This window comes from Epinephelus moara, chromosome 6 (assembly GCF_006386435.1).
Source record: "Epinephelus moara isolate mb chromosome 6, YSFRI_EMoa_1.0, whole genome shotgun sequence".
NCBI classification, from domain to species: Eukaryota; Metazoa; Chordata; class Actinopteri; order Perciformes; family Serranidae; genus Epinephelus; species Epinephelus moara.
This window is the reverse complement of record NC_065511.1, coordinates 29,975,563-29,996,766: the sequence shown is the minus strand read 5'-3', so window position 1 is coordinate 29,996,766 and position 21,204 is coordinate 29,975,563. Positions and strand designations below refer to the sequence as shown.

At 39.5% G+C, this 21,204-nt stretch overlaps 2 protein-coding genes across 2 annotated transcripts; one reads left to right on the top strand and one right to left on the bottom strand.

The window, feature by feature from the left end:
• The first annotated feature begins 132 nt into the window (after positions 1 to 132).
• Positions 133 to 16,263, top strand: LOC126392191 (tumor necrosis factor receptor superfamily member 5). Its single transcript, XM_050047480.1, has 8 exons — positions 133 to 749; positions 919 to 1,047; positions 3,008 to 3,154; positions 3,244 to 3,337; positions 3,689 to 3,765; positions 7,007 to 7,114; positions 9,952 to 10,098; positions 14,420 to 16,263. Exons 1-8 carry the CDS (start codon positions 674 to 676, stop codon positions 14,605 to 14,607), a joined length of 966 nt encoding a protein of 321 aa, XP_049903437.1. The 5' UTR covers positions 133 to 673; the 3' UTR covers positions 14,608 to 16,263.
• On the bottom strand, positions 16,106 to 19,733 carry rbp5 (retinol binding protein 1a, cellular). The gene is made up of 4 exons (XM_050047517.1): positions 19,358 to 19,733; positions 18,803 to 18,987; positions 18,244 to 18,345; positions 16,106 to 16,458 (listed from the first exon to the last, which is right to left on the bottom strand). Exons 1-4 carry the CDS (start codon positions 19,431 to 19,433, stop codon positions 16,405 to 16,407), a joined length of 417 nt encoding a protein of 138 aa, XP_049903474.1. The 5' UTR covers positions 19,434 to 19,733; the 3' UTR covers positions 16,106 to 16,404.
• Positions 19,734 to 21,204: the final 1,471 nt, after the last annotated feature.

The window sequence follows — 21,204 nt, the reverse complement described above, 5'->3', positions numbered from 1 at the left end:
CAAGGGAGTGACCATGGACAAGTACAGGAAGAAAGACGCAGACCAAAACCTTTCAGATTGACTGTCACTACAAAATCTCTGCCATTTTAGCTCGACAATATTCCCCCGCCACTGGGACAAAGGTCCAGTGAAAACAATGGAGAGGGACTGAAAGGAAAGGGTGTAGCGGAGAGAGGAAATGTCTCATTGTGCTGCTTTGCTATGCGCAGTTAAGAGTGCCAAAATCAGCCCTTTGGTCCTGTAGTGATACGGAAACACACGCATAGCTTACTTTGCAGTGAGAGGGCTAAGACAGGAAGGAAATGGGGAGAGACAGACACAGAGAAAGAGACTGAGAGAGAGAAAGAGAGACAGAGGGGAAAACAGCAGATTAGGGTCACTGGGGTTTTCCACTGTGTAGGATCAGAAAAGACATGAGAAGTAGGTAGAGCAGAGTGAGGAGGGGAAACATAACTGTAGTCACAGACCGTCCAGACAGCAGAAAGAGAGTCGAGAGAGTCATAGAAAGAGAAAGGGAAAAGAGAGGGAGTACCTGAGTGATGCTCTTTGAGCTGAGATAAGTTTAACAGCCGTCATTTCAAAGGCAGACCCAGGTTCAGAGGAGGAGTGTACAGAAAGACGCTCGTGCATAATCAACACAAAGCTGGAGGACTTGTAATCGCATGGGCAACAAATGGCTAATCTGAATTGCTCAAAAGACGAGTACCCCAATGAAGCTGATGGATTATGCTGTGATCGCTGTGCTGCAGGTCAGTCAACACCTTAAAGTTTCTATCATTTCCTTCCTCTTTGGATATCAGACTTCTTTACAGGACTGAGCACACTATGACACAGTTGTTACTGTCGGAGCATTCCTCACATGCTGTATTTGCATCACATCTGATTCTTCTGTATATCTGTTTTCTCAACTCTCATCAGGACAGTACATGAAAGAGAGGTGTGGCAGCACACGGCTGAGGACAGTGTGTGCCAAATGTGAGAATGGGGGTTACACAGACACCGAAAATTACTTGCCTAAATGTCATCAATGCAAGACCTGCAGTCACAGTAAGTCAGCACACACATACACACACACAGTCGGGTACTGTATATGCACACACACACACATACTTTTTCTGTAAAACCGACACAGTTCCTTCCTCTTTCCCCCCCTGCAGCCTTTTTATAGTGTACAAATATATGTTTTGCTATTGTTTCTTCATGTGAACAGCGTCACAAATCTGCGACTTAAACATCTTCCTCTTTTCAACTTTTAGCCCATTAAACCTCACTTACCTACCGGTGGGGTCAGTCGTTACATAACTCATTCTGTGTGACCAAAATTTGTTCACAATTTGTCTGACGCTATTTCAAGTATTAGTTGAGATACAAAACTTTGAAGGACACCAAGTATGTCAGAAACCCGATACACCTCTTGCCTCTACCGCTTAGCCCTTACCCCTTCGTTTTGCACGTTCACGTTTAGGGGTAGGGTGTACCGATTCTTGTGAAGTGTCAGGGCTACATGGCCTCCCAAACAGAGGGTTTTCAGAGGCACACTCAAAACCAACATGAGAAATCAGTGGAAGGATGGCTGCACTAACAGCAAAAGAAAGTAGCAAATGTATTTTCTTTGTTAAAAAAGACTTATCTTAGTTTTATGTTGTTTCAGTGTATTATGGCCCTTTTCTTTATAACAAGCCTAAGAAAAGAAAGTGCTAGCATGCTGATGTTGCAGTAGCTAACTAGCCAGTGCTGGCAATGTCTCAACACTAGTGACATTTGTTTATGTAAATGGTAGCATTGACAACTAGTGATGACATATGAGGCTTTTGAAGGGTTTAAGGGAAAATTTCAACCACTCTCCCTTCTAACTTTGCTCCGAGGGGAATGGTCTCACTCGGAAATAACAGGTAGGAGTAAAAACATGAAATGGAATTGGGTCTTTGATTGACTTTACTCAGTGTTAACATCTCGTAGCTCCAATGAAGCGCCAGAGTCTATAAATAAAAGATGATTTTAACAACCTTGAAAGTAATAACCCCCATACACTTCTGATTGAACAACATTAAACCTAATTCTGGTACAAATCAGCAGCTGAGGCAGCCTTAAAACAATTTGTACTGTATTTTCACAACTAATGAGAAAAAGTAGTTATTCAAGTTTAATTCTGTTAAGTCACATTTCTAAAGCAGCTGGGGAATGTTCGTTTTTAAGTTGAACCAGCTTTAAATGTTTTATAGTGTGGAAATAACAGGGGAAATTGCTTGTGAAAAGATTAACTTTGTGATCTACTGTAAGGTCAAGTCCAGTTAATTTCATTTATGTAGCCTAAAATTACAAGTTTCTATCAGAGGACTTTACAATCTATACAAAATACATCAACGTCTTTCCTATGGATGGATTACTGAGCCGATGTACTGGGCACAAGCCTCTGGACAAAAGCTTCTGTTTGATGTGAGTGTAAGCATCTTTTTTAAGAGTCAATCAAACAGCTGCAAAGAGATGCAAAAGTGAGACAGAGCATCCACCGAATCAGCCACAAAGAGACAGAAAACTACCCAACAGAGAAACAAAGAGACACAAAGTTGAACGTACTGTAAAGAGACAAAATGACCACAAACACTCTGTAAGTAACAACAAGGACACAAACTAACATGAGACAACTACACGAAAACTACAAAGAGAAACAAAAGGTTATTTTTTGTCTCCTTGTTTTGCATCTCTTGTTGTCTTTGTGGTTGTTTCGTCTCATCTGAGGCTGCATGTCTCATCTAGTCTGGGTGTCTTCTGTGTAGGAGTGCTGGTGGGTCTTTTACATGTCTGCGCCCAGGGACCTGTTGTCTCATAATCTGCCCATGCTCTTCTCTTAGATTCTCGGTTACGATGGACCAAATGTTTTCACACACAATTTTTTTTTTACAGAAATACGGTAAAATAATATGAAGGGGGCTTTTGCAACAGGCTGCAGGACTGTAAGATCGATCGCTCTTCTGAGATGAACGATATCCGTCTTTGAATCTTTCAGAAAACAACCAGAGGAATCTGACGGAGTGTACAGATAAGGCGAACGCAGAGTGTGAGTGTGTGGATGGTTTCTACTGTAGCGATAATGAATGTGACCACTGCCTGCTACTGACCTCCTGCCCTAAGGGTAAAGGGGTCGAGGTTCAAGGTAGGCTCCTCTTGTAATCATTCATTCATTCACATCTTACCAAAACACAGTACAAACTGGCAACTGAAAAAACTCATTTATTCCTGCAGCAACTCGCATAAACGACCTAATCTGCACTCCCTGTCCAGACGGGACCTTCAGCAACGTATCAGATTCATCCTCACCCTGCCGACCACATACTAGGTAAGGTTATTAATGTTATTATTATCAAAGCTGAAGGAGGATGTTGTATGTAATGTGATGTGAATCATTCATCAGTCATCCATCGAAACAAAGCAGAAATGACTGTTTTTGTTTCGGTTGACATCATCAGTTTATGGAGCAGAGACATCCACATCACACAATCTGTGACTACATATAATCCACACCTGAGAAAGTCATATCTGAGCTTTTCTGAATTTTTTTCAGACATCCCTTTTTCTGGGACAAACATGCCCAAATTAAAAAAACAACTGTATTTTCTAATTTCAAATGGTTGCAGATACACTACAGTATGTGGATATTTATTTACTTGTCTCTGTGTGTTGTTTTCAGATGTGAGGACTACGGAAGAGTGTTGAAAACTCCAGGAACACGAGACACGGATGCCATCTGTGGCGAAATCAAATGTAGTAGGTCTCCATTTTTACCTTTAGGCTGTTGTTTGAAATGTGTATCATCTACTCAGATCTTAAAATCTTTTAGCTTTATTTAAAAAAAGAAGATCTTGTGCAATTTAGCGGATGCTCTTATCCTGCGTGACTCAGTGAGCTTTTGCTGAACCTCAGTTCATCACATGGCCGAGTTGTTGTGAGAGGAAGTAGAAGTGGTACAGATTAGAAAACCATTTCTAAGGAAGAGGGTAACGTAAAGCACTTGTTACAGTTAGTAAGTCCCTGACAGGCGATGGGAATGATTCCACTGTAACTGGCTGTAAAGAGCTCTTATAGAGAATAAACATTAAAGCTGCAGTGATCAATATTCCTTTAGGATAAATGTGTCAAATGACAATTCAAAAACTATGTGTGATGATGTGAAAGGTGTCAAGATGTTGGAAAGGAGGGAGCTGAGCAGCAGAGCTCAACAGTCTACAGTCTGCACCTGTGCCTCGTTTCCACTGCCTGACTTGGCTCAACTCGACTCACTTTTGATACCAGGGCCTTGATGATCGCCATAGCAATGCTGCATGAAACTGCAGAGACAGACTATGCGTTCCAATACCAATTCTACCATACTATTTAGTGTTCCAGAAAAATATTTAGTATGTCCCAGTACATAGTATGTGAAACGCAGTATGCCAAAATACCAAGATTGTTCTACTACATCCGGCCACATTTTGCGCTATGCAAGCCAGCATGCTTTTCTGGCTATTCTGACCCTAGTAATATTAATTGTCTAAGTGAACAAAATAATCGGAAAGATTACCAACACCAAAAGGACATAACTACGAAAATAACAATGCCAGAGAAATGCATAATCATTTCACTATTGTGAATATATGTTAGAATCTATGTAGTTATAACTTAAAAGTTAAAACTACATACATTACAAAGTAACAGCAGCAGAGCTCTCTGGGTTGATCTCAGTCTCTGGTGTTTTGTTTATCTCCATGGTAACAAATATATGAGAAAGTGGGTCAAAGTTCAGGGTGTAATATTCTGAGAGAGTAGTATGTCCCGATTGTGTGCATGCAACAGTACGTACTTTTTCAGGGCAGCTGCAGTACCTACTAAAGGTAAAAAGAAAATGTGTGCAATTTGGAACATGCCCATTATCTTCAACACTTGCTGAATCCAACTAAACAGAAAAATGCCTGCACTAATGTACATTGAAGTGTAAAATGGAGCGTGCAGGTTGTTTTGCAGGCTGCCATTTTTCAAATGTGGGTCAAGGTTATAAAAAACATGCAGCCACTGTTGAAGGTAGCTTGGTTGTTTAAAAATGGCGGGTTTGTGCAGGATGTCCCTTGCTGCGCTACTGATGATTCTCTCAGACCAATCAGTGATCTGCAGCATTTTAACTTCACCTGCTAGTGTTGGTTCAACTTGTATGGAACTGCCACTGCAGTGGTACCAAAAAACGTAGTTATGCCGATGGAAAACCAAAACAGAGCAAGTCGAGTGGAGCAGTGCCGTAACATGCAGTGGAAATGCTTTATGTTGGCATGCTGACATGCTCACACTGTCAATTCTAACATGCTGATGCTGAGCAGGTATGTTTACCATGATGGACATTTTAAAAAACAGTCAAAGCAATTGATCCAGTAATGCTGAGATTTTTTTAATCTGAACCAAAGTGGTGGACAAACCGACACTGCCATCCCTGAAGCCGTGTTGCTAGCTGCCTAAAATTAATGGATACCCTGCTCCACCTTCAGTGGACTTTACAGAGAGAAACAGAACACAGATGCTGACAGTTGATATAGCCTACAGCACAACTATAAAACTACAATCCACTGGGCTGTGTTACTGTCTGGTATTCATCATCACAATACCCAGATGACATTCACACCAAGCAACTTCTGTGACTGAGAGAGTTTTTGGCTCTTAGCGGGAAATTTTGGCAATTTTTAACCAGATTTGTGTCATTGCAACAAAGGAAGAATGTGCAAATGGATGGTCAACCTCCCTCCATGTGGCCAGTGCCCACAGCTCTCTGCTCATCTGCCGAAAATGGCTGACGCAACTCCTGGTGACAGATGAGCGGGGAGCTGCGGGTGCTGGCAACACAGAGGGAAGCCAAACACTTTCACACTTAAGCCAAAAGCTCAATCAGTTAGTCAGTGGGCGTGCTTTTTGATTGACAAGGTGAAAACAGCTTTTTCATGTGCTGGTAAATTTTGAGATTTTGGGCCATTTCGCTTCCATAATTTGTCTTCTTTCAGATTACTACAAAAAAAACATCCAAAATACACATTTAGGGGTTTATTTTAGTTCAATTTTCTTGTCTGGGAATGTATGCAAAAAGCACATATTTACTTTGATAATGCCTCCTTTGCATATTTAATTGTAAAAATTCAGAAAACGTGTTATACAAAAAAAATAGTCTTAATGTAAGTAATCAGCTGGGGAAGTTTCATAATGATATTTAGTAGGTGAAAGCTTTACCTTATTCACATGTAGTGTTTTTTGTATAAAAGTGTTTGTAATTTTACTATACATATCTTTCAAGGCCATTTTCTCAAAATGTTTCATTTCATATGCAGAAATCTCTGAAGTTTTTTACTTAAGTGTTTGTTCATATATCATTCATAGCCTGATTTATAGGACAGTTTATTCCTAAAACACTGCAAAATTGGATGATGAGACATCCAAAATCCCTCTGTTGAAACATTTGACTCTAAAATGTTAACAAAATAAACAAAAAATCTGAACCTGGCTTTATCCAACATTCAGATTTCTGTTCTGGCAATACATGCAATTGAATACATATTAAAGTAAATAATGGTTCGTTTGCATATTTAAACATAGAGTTTCAGAAAACATGTTGCCTTAATGTTAATAATCAACTGGGGAAGTTTCATTGTGATATCTATATGTTTAAAGTTTTGCCCTAAACACGTGTAGTGCGTACATGTTAAACTAGAGTATGACTTGGCATCGTTCTTGTGTGACCATAATTTACCATAAATGGAGTGAAATATAAATGAAATGAAGATGATTCATTCACAAAAGTCATAGTTTTTCTTCAGAAAGACTTTTTAACAGTCATTTTACTCATTACCTTACAACATTATTAATGAGAAATTAAGAGGAGTGTTCAGTAATCACTCACTCCCACGTTATTTCCCAGAAGTTATTGTGTAATCAGGAGAAAACCCTGTTTAAAATGTATTCAGGTCCCTCTAAAATCCCCTCTCTGTTTGTTTATCAGATTGTCCCTGGATATTACCTGCAGGCCTGTGGTCAGGACTGGTGTTGACTGCACTCGTCCTGCTTGGTCTCATCTGCTGGAGGGCAAAACGCAAGTCATACAGAGCAGGTGTGTACAATGCGTCACATGTGTAGGTGTGTTTCATCACTGTTTTTCACACACTTTTGTCTTCATTCTTTGAAAAAAAAAAAAGTCTTCCCGAAGAGGCGACGAAGCGGCGTGCAGGCATGCCCACTCACTTGCAGTAAGTGTGCATGTTGTCAGCCACAACTGTGAGACACAGTTTGCTTTGAAGTCGCAGAGTTGAAGGTCACTGCCTATCTCTTTCAAATACACCGTTTCAGCTAAGGTCAAATTAAATTTACACCCCTGATTTTCTTAGAAGTGCGGTCAGGATTACTTTATGTAAAAAGAAGTATAACAAAAGCAGAATATTTACGAGGCCGTTTAACACAGGAAGGTTAAATAAGGAGCTATGTAACGTGATGCTGAACAAGCTCGGCGAGCATTGTAAACTGAATGGGTGAACCACATCCTGTACATATTCTGCCTGACACAGTTATTTGGTTTAAAGTGACGCACATTTCACAGGCAGATAACTCATACTGAGAAACAGGTCCTACGCATGTGGTACAGTCCCATAACTGATTGTTTTGGCTGACGTGTTGTATTTCATTGACATTTCACCGTATTTCCAGTGAAGCAGTGTGCCAATACTGGAATTTACAGATAAAATAACAATTAACCGAGAGAAGGATGGGCTTCATAGCTATGTCCACTATGCTGCATACTCATTGTGATGTGAAAACCACTGACAGTGGGCTTTTCAGGGGAAGTAGGAGAAATCATGGTCCAGTAGTTAACTAGTGAAATAGAACATATTTGCAAAAAAATGTTCTCAATGGAAGAAGAAGTAGTGGATGTAATTTCAAGAAAATTTTGCTAGGTACCTGGTTTTTGTGGAAAACAGACAGAAAATACTTATTTTTAGTGTTTTCACATTTATATTTTTTGTCTTAAAGCATGCTAGAAGGCAGCGCTGTAATCAATCAACACCTTTGACCAGTGACCTAATGTTTGTGGCCTAACCGTTCAGGTGGGTCTGGGGGGAATTTCCCAAAGGAGAAACTTTCATAAACTCAACAGCTAAACAGACCATTTTAGAGCATTTTGAAACAAAAAAATTTAGATCAGGGTTTCCCAAAGTTATGATGGAAGCAAGCACATAATTGAGGGCTGCACAGAGAAGTGCACTCACTTACTTTTTGTCTATGACTTATTTATGACTTTTTTCATGACAATTTTAATAATATACTTCCACTGTACAAAAACTATAACAATTGACAGTGATGTAGCTTACATAACACCCATGTGACATTAGTTTCCTACTTTTTTCAATGTAATGAAATAAAGAGACAGTACAATGTCTGACATTGATTGTACCGACCCGCAGCAGTCGAGGCAATTTTTGAAGTTTATGTATGATTATGATTACATTTGCTAATAATTATTTTGGACAGCTGTGCGTGGTTGCCTTTCGTAGCATAGCAATTTTTTGAATTTATATTTTTTTTGCAATATAATAACTGCGTAGCCTGGAGGGAGACCTTAAACAAACGCTTATCCTTCACTCTTCTTGCGGCTGGATTAACTCATTAGGCAGTGCCAGTGCAAAGCTAGCTGTGGGTCCCTCTTTTGGTAAGATGCAAATGTATTTAGGAGCATGCAGCATGTAAAGTCTGACACAGGGCTCCTATACAAGACTGCTGGACAAGACAGATAATGATGCAGGACATTACCATGAACACACTGACACAATGAATGCAAGGACTTTGGGGTCCCTGAGGGTCTGGAGTTGTGGCTCCACTCCATGTAGGTTCTGTCTGGCTTTCATTCTCCGACGGGGACAGAGCATGTCAATAACATTTCTGAAACTATGTCAAAGCATACTGAACTGCACCAAGCTGCTTACTGGAAATGGGGTCAAAGCTCATTTTCATCTGTAGTCCCCGAGCAGGCAAAAGTTAAAGGCACAGACATAAAGAATAAAAGCACTGAAAATATAATCAATCATAAAAGCAGTTAGAAACATGAAGACATATACAGAGCCTGCACTACGTAGAGAAAAAAGACGCTGTTATGACACATAAGGTACTAAGCGAAATAACAAACACCATGGAAACAGTTCAACAATGAAAGCAGCGAAACTGTGCAGAAAACAGCAGGTTTGAAAGGTTGTCACAAAGAAAGCCGTGGCTGTCAGCTTCGATTCATGGTGGCTTCAATAGATTCCAATACTGACAGAAAAAGTATATGAAGTGTATTTAGCCATATTACAACTGTTTTTCAGAAACTGAGAATGTCTATGAACATCAGAGAAAGTGAAGTGTGCAGCCTGACATGTTTATATTGAAGGTTGTTAACTTTTTCCACCCAAAAACTTGACTTCATTGGAATCTATTGCATCTGCTGTGAGTCAAATCTGACTCTTTTCTGCAGTTTCCTTTTCGCAGTGAAAAAGGAAACTGCCAAGTTTTTACAACTGCCTTTCAAGTCTACATGAGGTGAGTGTTTCATACTCAAAAGATAAATGTGAGTAGGAGTATCACTTTGCTATTGAGTCACACCGAGCTGTGGTACAATTGACTTTTTCACATTTATTAATGTATGAATGGATACATATGAAGCACTTTTCCTAGAAACCAAGTTGTTCCGATACTTATCAGTATCACGTTTCACACCTCTATGAAAATTGATGCCACAGAGCAGAATATTGGATTCTGAGAGATTATAGTGCCACCTAAGGGTCAATCACTATAATTCTGTCTTACAAGTTATCAGTACTTTGTTCCGAATAAGATAATTACAAATCATGATTATTATAGGAGATGATCCTTGAATAATCTCATGTTTGACCCTATTGTGCTCTCCTTCCTGTGTGACAGCTCGCTCCAGTGTTCCTGTCTCTCTGGATCACATGGTTCCAGCACCGTTCACTCAGCTGGAGCTGCCTTTACCATTCACAGACCTGACCAGTCACTGCCAAGAAAGCTGCCCCGAGGACAGCTGCAAGTTACAACTATTCAACTCAGGTGAGAAATCCCTGATGCATGCAGCTTTAAATATGTTTGTGTGTGGGTGTGTGTTTACTGTTGGCCTTTGTAAGAGACTGTGACTGCAGAGGAATGACAGGAAATGACAGAGATGGGGTCTGATAAGAACATTGTGGTTTACAGTCGGTAACTTTTCCCCTAAACCACGTCTGCACCCCCGAGTGTTCCTGGGTAAATGTGACACATGCAGTGTTGGGTAGTTAGTTTTGAAATGTAGTAAAAAAGTAATGCAACTATTTTAATTAGGCTACTTCATCAAAGTAATCTTATTTATTGCACTAAATTATTTGCAAAAAAAGAAACAATAATTATTTATTAGGACACTTAATTACCCAGGGTTTTTTTGTGCGTTCCATTGGATGAAGAATCTCAAAATACTTAATAGGAAAAACAACAATAAATGGTCTAAACAGACCTTTTTTCCACAAAACAAATTGACATTATTTATTTCTAATGAATGATTAACTCATATTAACAAATAAAGTGATGCTTTAAAACACATTGTAGCCTACATATATATAGGCCCTATTGCATTGTGTTCATCAGTATGAGTCAAAATATTCTTTATTTCGGAGGTATCTCCAGAAAACAGTATGTTGAAGACCTCCTGAGATTCATACTGTACATAATCAATAGGACGCACTATAAGCTGATTTAATCATTGGAAAACTTCAACGAAAGTATTTCCCTGTCGACGCTCACATCCCCCGCATATTCCACTGGAAGGATTTTTTTTTTTTTTTTTAAACCTGAGTAAAAGCTATAAATCTTTCATTTTTGACATGTATAAGTAATATAACATCTTATTTATAAATCAAACACAGTTAAAACACAAATCATGTACTTTAACAATATGATTATAGACAGAAGGGTGCCTTACTGTTGGCCATGCATGTTGGAAAAGGGGGCGTGGCTCTACTGCAGTCCACTTTAGATGATGTAAAACACTCTGATTGGTTTACAGACATCCCATCATTAAAGCCTGTGCACTTGGGTGGAGTCAGATGACAGTAACATAGATTTAGACATCCTAGAAAAGTTGGGCCTTTCCCAAACCGGATCCTACCCAGTCCCACTCCATCTCAGAGTTTTGGGGTTAGGGTCCGTTTGTAGTCACCTTCACAGCTGAATGAAACACCCTACATCAAGGTGTGAGGTGTAAAGGAGCTGTTATATTTGGTAACCATGGAGAAAAGTTCAGTTACTCCTATTTTATGTTCTTTATATGTATATGTATGACTTTTATTTCATTCATGCTGCACCTGAATTTTAATAGTGTATATTCTATATCCTTTTGCCAATAGAATAAATAAAAATTGATAAATGAGTAAATAAATGAATAAATAATACATTAAAGGGAATAAACATTTCCTTTTTCACTGATGTTTAAAAGCTGTTTTTGCTCCTGTTACACTTTACTATAAAATAAACACAACTGCTATTTTATAGAGACTGGAGAGGTGTAGATTTGATCCTAAATGTCTGTCTTAGTTTGAACAGTTTACATTTCTCAGGACAGTCACATAGAGCTTTATTTGTATGGAGTTTCTTCAATGTCGAACACAGTACAGCATTGGGCATGCTCAGTAAGACTGCATCAGTGCAGGTTGGAGGATTTTATAACCCTCTTCCACCCAGTAGTTGGTCCATTATGTCCACTGGGATGGAGGGGGCATCCGAGCAGGTTAAACTGGGCAATAACGCTTTAAAAAAGGCCAGAAATAGGTTATTTTTCTACATAAAAACTTTTTTACGTAAAGTGATATATTTGGAAATCACCATCATTTTGATTAGTAATTTTAATTTAATTACATATTTTTTCCTTAGTAACTGTAACTGATTGATTACAATTATTTTACTTTGAAATTTCATTAGGCCTACATGTAACTAGTCACTACCCAACACTGGTTACAAAGGTAGTTTAAGGTGGAGAAATAATAGGGCATTATACTTTGAAGAGATGCAAAACCAGAATTTGATATAATGCATTATTTTACATTTCCCCACTGAGCACTCACCTGTTACCTGTTACTGTCAGTTGTTCCCTATGTCAGCTCTTCCTGCCGAGTAAGCCCTGTTCCACCATGTTGTCATGCTGTTTACATGTTTGATAATCCTCTCAGAAAGATTGAGATCCTTAAAGTTTCCTCATGTTCTTGACCAGCAAGGAACACCTCCGAATAACTCGCACGGAAATTAAAAGAAAAAGCGTCCTCTCTGACAATTTCGCAGGTCGCCATTTTAGACCACTCCACGTAAGATCTGATTATTTTTTATAACAATATCCTGTTGCTGATCGGCTCCGAGGTGCTTAATCTCAAGTTTACCTTATAGGACAGACTCTTAAATGTGTGTTCATGGTGACCGCACTCACTATCATAACCACCAGCAAATGACACGGCAATCAGTCACGTGACTTTTAAGCTTAATTGTGAGCGACAGTGTGATGTACAACACAACTGTCAAACTATTATTTCCAGCCACTGACCTTAAATTGTTGAACAAGGATAAATAACAGCAGTAATTAGGTGTGTTTTATGTCATGCATCAATCCAGAATTATATCAATGTCTATTTTTTTCAGTAGCACTGCAACCACACGTTTTTTTGCTCCCAGCAGGCAGAGCTTATAATTATAATTTATACTATTATTATTTTCTGACAATTTCTGACTATTTTGTCGTCAGTCTCTTAGTTTTGTCTGTTTGTTTTTTTTTGTTTGTTTGTTTGTTTGTTTTGTAGTTTTCTTGCTTTTTGGTTGTATTTTGTTCCTTTTGCCTTTAATTTTTAATTATATATTTGTTTTACTCTATGATGTAATGTTTGCTTGCATGGACACCAGGAAGAGTAGTTGCTACCTTGGTCATGACTAATGGGGATCCAAATAAATGAATGAATGAGCTTTGTCCCTTCTACCTTAAGTGACCTGTCGCCACTGTACACATAAATAGATGTGTACAGTGTCTTCTGTTGTCATTGTAACAATTCTGCATTGATTTTGCAAAGGATGAAGATGGAGGATGCACAGATAGGTGACATATCAGAGGAAAAACCTGAATTAAAGAATGGATAACCTTAATGAATGCAAAGGCTTCACCAAGTATGAAAATTATGGGAATCATGCACTGTGGCCCTCACACTCACCAGGGGTCTCATTTATACACAATATGAGGATTCATACCAAAAATGTATGTACAGACAAAAGCCTAAAATGGCATGCACCAAATAATATTAGGCAATTTCTACAATCAGGCTTTCACTTCACCATCTGCGCTGCCTATTTCCTGTCTCCAAAATGTTTCTAAGCATGGGTCAAAGTTTCTACAATCAAGTTTTTTTTTTATAGATCACAACTTTTGCATAGGAAGTTTGTGCGTACCCAATGTTTATAAATGAGACACCAGATCTCAACAGCTGTGTAAGACAGCACTCTAAACCAGGGGTAGGCAACCTGTGGCCCCAGAGCCACATGTAGCCCTCTTCAGTGGCTCCCTGTGGCCTTAACAAAAATTATATGTAAATGAATGTCTTTTTTTAATTTCCATTTATCAGTGTTTATCACACCCAAAGTGATTTTTTTCATTCTCCAGCTGTTAAAATGTGTAGCCCATACACCGAATAAAAAAAACTCAACATTCATCAACCTAAATGTGCATCATATGTCTCTGGCACGGTGTCTTTTCCTATCAATTTGGCCAAACCTCAGTAGCAGTGGCTCATTTTGAGTCTCCCTGTCCAGGCGAGGTATGGATTCCAAATCCCAAAAAGTAAAAGTCTCAAAGGAAAATAGAGAGTTTAATCGTACATGGACAGATTTGTTTACTTTAAGGTACCAAATAGTCAGAAATAGCCCACTGCAGAGTCACCACCTTGTGGACTATTCTAGACTCAATAGGCTGTAACCTTCATTTTAAGGCTCAAATATGTTTCACAGCTCTGGACAGATTTTTTTTTTTTTTTTAATGCCAAAAAATAGCTCTTTTGATAGTAAAGGTTGCTGCTGACCCCTGCTATAAAGCATCATCAAACACCAAATAGGGGGACATATTTTGGTAAACCGATGTTCTTTCCACCAGCAGAGTTTCAAAGACACTTAGTTGGGTTTTCCTTTGAACTGTCACTTTTGTGCATTAAAGTGAAAAATACATTCTCCTCTCCAGCACGAGTCTACATTAATTTTAGTGCTCATAAATGCTTCCACCCTCTTTAAGATAGTCATAAATCAAATAAAGTGCTCAGCCTGTTTAATGTCACATTACTCTCGAGGATGGTCACACTGATTTTTTTTTTTCCTTCCTCAGATGATCATGTGGTCAGTTGTGTCACACAAGACAGTGTGGGCAGCGTGGACAGCAACCATCCTATAACTCCACTGAACGTTTCATTTTCTTTCATCGAATCCAGCCACACCAATGGAAGTGCTGGATATTGCACCAACTTCCACAGGACCCACTCAGAGCCACAAGAGGACGAGTGGGTGGGGACATAATCAAGTAAATGTTTTTTGTAACAGGACACTGATGGAGCTCAGAGTCCCTCTGCAGCTTGGAGATGCTGTGACTACTTTTTAGACATTTAACTGGACCTATTTATACCAAAAAACAAAAGAGTAGGGTTTCTTTTTTTATATTTCTTTTTTTAAGAGTCAAAGGTGGCTGGCAGTTTGCTGCCCCCTGCAGGACTTTAATGAGAAGTTCAGCACAAGTGGTATTTCTGATATGCACTTACAATGAAACACTGGTGCAGCTCTGTACTTGTTTTCCCTTTGATGTGAATTAGTCTTCGGAGCTTCACGAGTGAAACCAGTGCTGTCCGTGGTTTTTAGCTACAGCTTAGTGGTGTCTACGAAAGAATAAGATGTTTCTGTATTTTTCTTATTTCAATCAAATCCCATGAAAAGGCCAAAACCAAAAATGAATGTGTCCTTCCAACAAATGTATATTCAAAGCCAGATGTAGCTTATTCCTTTGTGTAATGGTGCTCCATTGATGTCATCACCATGAGCATAGGCACTGAAGCTTATCCTGCTGCTGTAAATATGCACTGTATATGTTGATTAATCCACAGCAGAAAGTAGCACCCAACAAATACTCTTGTTTACTCCTGTTTAAGAAACATTTGTGAAGACTACAATACAGTACATCTGTGGCTTTTTTAATGTACACATTTATAAGAACAAATGGGCTTCCTGTCCTACTGCACAAAAACCTGCCTGAGAATATGTCACTTTGTATTTAATGCTCAAGGTTAAACTTGGTAATTGCTCCCAGGACAAATGACTCTGCAGTAGTCACAGGTAGTTATCAGCTCTAGCTCGAATTGGCTTTGATCTGCAGTCATAGACATATGACACCCAGGTGGGAAAGCTCATTTTCACCCCTTTTCCAGCACGATACAATGACACGCCACCACAAAATACTTACCAAGCAGCACTCAAGCATTGTTTTAAAATAGTTGGCACAGAGTTTGAGAGACAGACTTATAAGTAACAGATAAAATAAACTTTTCCTACACATTTTCTAAAACAGAAACGAGATAATTGCTTTTCAAAACCCCTCCACATCAGCCCTTATTGTGGTGGGGAAAGGGTAGGACTGCATAGGGAGGTCAGAATTTGAGAGATGGATGAACCCATTGTTGGTCTTTTCATGGGATTTGCTGACATTAAGAAAAATATGAGAGATTTCCTAGCGCTTATTCTTTAATGTAAATGATGTCTTTTGTAATTATAATTTAAAGGAAAACTAATTTAACTTATTTTTTTCCAACCCCACAGACTCATGTTGAGAATTGTGCATGAGAACTGGTTTAAACCAAGAAAAGTCTTCTTGTAAAAGTACATTGTAATGAGCAATGAATTTCAGTATTTATAAAACTATGTACAACTTTTAACATATGCTGTAACACACACACACACACACACACACACACACACACTTAAAAGTTGGATAATGATGTGATGAATTAAAGATGCAGCAGTAATGTCAGACTGTGGAATGGTTTGTTTATAGCATGGTGAAGATAGATGGTGCAATATGAAGAAGTATGTAGGGAATGTTTACACAAGTCATTCTGTTCTCTTCTCAGTTAGTACCACCACACAGGAACAATTAAGATATACATGTCCAGTAGTTTTTTTTTTTTTACAGATACTTAGTCTTATTGCAGTATTTCAAAATAATGTTGATTATAATTAAAAGAAACTATAAACATTAATCAAATCTTGAACCAAGTCCTTAACTATATTCTACTAAGAATAATTCACTTAAAGACATTTTCAGTTGCTTCAATTAGCCTTCTTGAAGACTTGCTTGGCCACGATGCCTTGAACTCTCATCTCCTGCAGAGAGGAAGAGAAGGAGGGGAGGTGTAAATGAAATGTGAGAATCAATACGACAGTTTGGCACATCAAAGCAGGGTTAAATGAGTGATACACAAACCTGGGACTGGATCCAAAATACATTTCCATCCCCACCCCCTCCCAACATCCTTTGACCTCGCCTCCCACTCTTTCACCAGCTCCTCCTTTCACCCAGCTCCCCCTTCCTCCTCCAGCTCCCCCTCGTTCACTCACTCTTCATTATCCTCTCGCTGCTCCCTTCTCCTGCTTTGTGTAACCTTTAAAATCCACCATTTTAGAGCCTGATCCTCGCTGGCATTTCTTTCTCAATTCTCTCCTGAATTTGGACGTCAACAACGCACTGCTTTGTCCCAACTACAACTGAAGTATGAGAAATCCTGCGAGAGCTAATTAGCAGAACAATGCTGCTTGTTTTAAATCTTAATAAGCGCTGACAGATTATCGACAAGCTTAAACTCTTTTACAACCAAAATTAGAAAAACCAATGCTCTCCCTCAGTGCTGAGCATTGATGGATTACTGGCACAGGCTGAGGGGCCCCTCTGGCCTTTACCTGCAAAATGTAGCTCAAATTAACACATACCGACCAGAGAAAAACTCAAAGTGACCACAAAGAGATGCAAAGGAACAACAAGAGGTGCACAATAACAACAAAAACAGGCAAAACAACCACAAGGAGACACAAAATAACTACATAGATGCAAAGGAACTGCAAAGAGACAGAAATTAACTACAAAAGCAGGCAAAACAGCAACAAAGAGAAATAAAAATGACTACTTAAACAGGCAAAACAACCCCAAAGACGCACAAAATAACTACACAGATGCAAAGGAACTGCAAAGAGACAGAAAATAATTACAGAAATAGGCAGAACAAGCCTAAAGAGACACAAAATACTTACAAAGAGATGCAAGGAACTGCGAGGAGACCAAAAATAACTGTAAAAGCAGGCAAAACAACCCCAAAGATGCACAAAATAACTACAAAGTGATGCAAGGAACTGCAAAGAGAAAGAAAATAACTATGAAAACAGATAAAACAACCACAAAGAGACACTAAACAATTATGTCGGTGCAAAGGAACTGCAGAGAGACGGAAAATAATTACAAAAACAGGCAAAACAATTACAAAGATGCACAAAATAACTACTAAAACAGGCAAAACAGCCACAAAGACCACAGATTTACTTCAAAGAGACACAAAACAGTCACAAAGAGACACAAAAAGATGCATGATGACTACAAAGAGACACACAATTATATATATATATATATATATATATATATATATATATATATATATATATATATATATATAGATATATATATATATATATAAAAAGAGAGACTCAAACACCGACAACAAAGAGGCATCTGTGTGTCTTGCTTCTGTGGAGGAGAGGTGGTGGGGCCTTTTGCATATCTGTGCCCAGGGACCTATTGTCTCATAATCTGCCCATGTTGATCTGTTATTGTGGCATTCAAGTCTTCTGTCTCTTTTGTGTTTGCCTTCCTTCATAGAAAGGATACCTTTACCCCTTCAGGCAGCACAGAGCTTCACAAAACTTCTGATAAAAGGACTTCTTCACACAGAGACAGTGTGGTGCAACAGCCTAATCTCGTTTGCATGTTATCCCTCATTTTGCATATCAATTTTAGCAGCTTTTCCCTTGAGTGTTTTTGACTTTCCTTCTTCCGTATCCTCCCTCCCTTTCTCCCTCAGCTTTGGCCACTTCCTTTCACTCCATCCATCCATACATCCTTACCAAATGCAGCTTGTCACCCTCCAGCCAGTGTGTCCAGCCTCGTCCTTCTTTCTCGCCTCGCTGTACACACACCAGTTTGTCTCCTTCCCAGCTCACTGTAGTCTGCAAAAGCACAGCGACGATGTGTTAGTGTGTGTGTGATTAGTATGTAAAGCAGCTCACACGAGTCTTTGTGTGTTGCAAACGGGTCGCCATTAGTTCAAAACTCTTTTCTATTGCTTCCGTGTGCTCATTTGTTTTGGCCACTGTAAGATAATGCTGCTAATTCAGATTCATGCACCAGTTTCCTTACTGGCTTTGGAAACTGAGGAGTTTTTTTCCCACTGTTTTCTCACACACATCCCTCATTGTAGGATCAAGCTGTGGCTGAAGCAGCAGGGGGTGGTTACAGCACAGAAACACAGCAGTAGGTGGGTCAACTTTCCGCATACATTCCAAATTAAAACACACAAAGCAAACTTGTGTAACAAGTTATGATACTGTATATTCACAGTATCATCGAGCCTGTACGTGTGTCCAGACAGGATGCATGCTCAGAAAAACATATACCAACACACACCTGACAGGTGCGACCGTCCACTGGGCCCAGGTCTTCAGTGAACTCATTTCCGATGGTGAAATCCATGTTGAAGTTCTTGAAGGTGGTGATGGTGCGGATCTTCATGGCTCCTGTGGCCGGGTCATGAGTGATCTCTTTGGTGGGCTTCAACAGACACACAATCTTCCTCAGGGCGAAATTAATATCTGAGAGGGGAGATAAGATTAATACAGCATGAGCTATACTTCAAGGTTGCTTTGTTAAGAAGGGGAGCTTTGTCTTGTCACACAGTGCAGACAGAGCGGATACTCCCCTCTGAGAGTGTGTGTGTGTGTGGGTGTATGTGAGTGTGGGGTCATAGAAAGGACAAGGTGGTGATTTCATTTCACTAATGTGCAGCTGCAAAGGAAGATGATCCACATTATAAAATCAATGATTGGAGATTAAAAGATTATCTCACAGCAACAAAGTAATACAAGTTTTTAAATAAAAGAGCAACACAAGTGAATGTGCAAGAGTCTGTTCAAGAGTTACAGATGAGTAAAAGCTGCACCAATGCAACAAAGAGAGTCTTACCTAAAGCTTCGAGGTATGATTCCATATTCTCCTGCTCCACCATATCAAACGTGCCGGAGTAATTAGGTTTAGACATTTTGTTTCTTCCAAAACTCCACAAGAGCCGAAACCTCTTCTTCCTCTTTCTTTTCCTCCTCGAGTCAAGTCTGGCTCCGAGAGTTTTTATCTGATATCAGTTTCACTTACGCAACGCTTCTTGCACAATGCCTGGATTTTTTGGACGCGTAAAATGAGACTGTTGCGCGTTGTTTCTGTGCAGCAAACTGGCGGCTCCTCTGTGGACGTCTTCTCGGGGTGGAGGCTGGTTTTTAATGCAACCGTTTCCAGGCAGCTGTGACTCACTGAGGCTGAGAGTTTTTCAGCAGGACCACATTCAGAAGGGGAGGTTCATTCATCTTTCCTAATGCCTTACTCAGAGGGATCAGGGACAGAGGCGGTGCTTCGGAGACCTCAAACATGTGGTGGGTGGGGTGAAGATATACTCAGCATGCATGTTAGGCTTGTGTGTGTTCATATACTGGGAGCTGACCAGTATGCAAACTGTCTCAGTGGAGTTATCTCACATGTGGAAGAAGTATCCAGATCATTTACTTAAGTCAAAGAAGCAATACCACAGAAATATTATGAGTCATGCATTCAATTTGAGTACAAAAGTACTGAGTAAGCATCAAAATATACTTAAAGCATCAAAAGTTACAATGCGAGGGGCCCATTTCAGAGCAAAGTGTATCATTTAAGTATAATTATTAATGTATTAAAGGAACACTTCACCCACAAAATGACTAGTTGTACATAAGTTCAGCTCCTTTCCCACAGCACAAAAAACCCACTAACACCCACTAACATCAGGCCTTTTAATTGGCATTCATAGTCACGGGTATTTGGGTTTTATTGGCATTGATGACAATACAACACCCAGATGCACGCGCTAATTTTAGCTCCTTTACTAGTGAGATGTGCCACCACAAAATATCATCCGTCTCTGCCCAAGCAGCGCCCAAACATCGATCCAAATTTGTCTGACCGAGTGTGAGAGAGAATCAGTAGGTTAGAGTTATATTAAAAAGAAGTAACCGTCATAAAAAAATTCTTTTCGCATTTTCATTTCGTAAAATTTTCAGGGAAGGCTGTGCCTCAGAGGTAGAATGGGTCGTCCACTCATCAGAAGATCTGCGGATAGCTCCCAGGCTCCTCCAGCCCGCATGTCGAAGCATCTTTGGGGAGATACTGAACCCCAGATTGCTCTCGGTGGCTGTTCCATCAGTGTGTGAGTGTGTGTGAATGGTTACTCAGTTGCAGGTGGCAACATGTATGGCATGCTCAGCCACCAGTGTGTGAACGTGTGTGTGAGTGGGTGAATGTGACATATAGTAGTAAGTGCAGTCCATTTACTGGCCTCTATACCCCTTTCTACTTTTTACTGACCTGGCCTGTCCGTGACGTTGAATATGACACACTGGAAAAAAAAAACACACACACACACACACACGTATTCATCTCCTGCAGAGCTGTGCACACAGTGCTGATCTACTGGCAATGGGAAATGACTCTAAAGCCATAACGGGTTTACCCGTGTTTAAAAAACCTGCGTACATGCACTAACTTTGGTGGAGAAGTTCTATTAGTCATGCCATGTTACCTTGAATTTGTGAAGATAATGTTTTTCTATCATGTCTCTAAAAATGGCAAACATGTTGATTCATTGATTCATTGGGGACCACCTTTAACAACAGCTGAACTACATCAAAACTTCCTCTTACCCCAACTTGTACAGTATAATCCAAGTTTAATTTATCCAGTCACATGCTCCGTACTTCCCAAAAACATGTACTTCGCCAAAAGAAGCC

Bases quoted from the DNA above. Each gene is read 5' to 3' on its own strand.
- rbp5 (XM_050047517.1), bottom strand. From the start codon at position 19,433: ATGTCTAAACCTAATTACTCCGGCACGTTTGATATGGTGGAGCAGGAG. The intron at 18,988-19,357 runs GTAAGACTCTCT...CTCCCCTCTCAG, and splicing joins ATCATACCTCGAAGCTTTAG to ATATTAATTTCGCCCTGAGG. The intron at 18,346-18,802 runs GTGTGTGTTGGT...GTGCTTTTGCAG, and splicing joins TGGACGGTCGCACCTGTCAG to ACTACAGTGAGCTGGGAAGG.
- LOC126392191 (XM_050047480.1), top strand. From the start codon at position 674: ATGGCTAATCTGAATTGCTCAAAAGACGAGTACCCCAATGAAGCTGAT. The intron at 7,115-9,951 runs GTGTGTACAATG...CCTGTGTGACAG, and splicing joins ACGCAAGTCATACAGAGCAG to CTCGCTCCAGTGTTCCTGTC. The intron at 10,099-14,419 runs GTGAGAAATCCC...TTCCTTCCTCAG, and splicing joins GTTACAACTATTCAACTCAG to ATGATCATGTGGTCAGTTGT.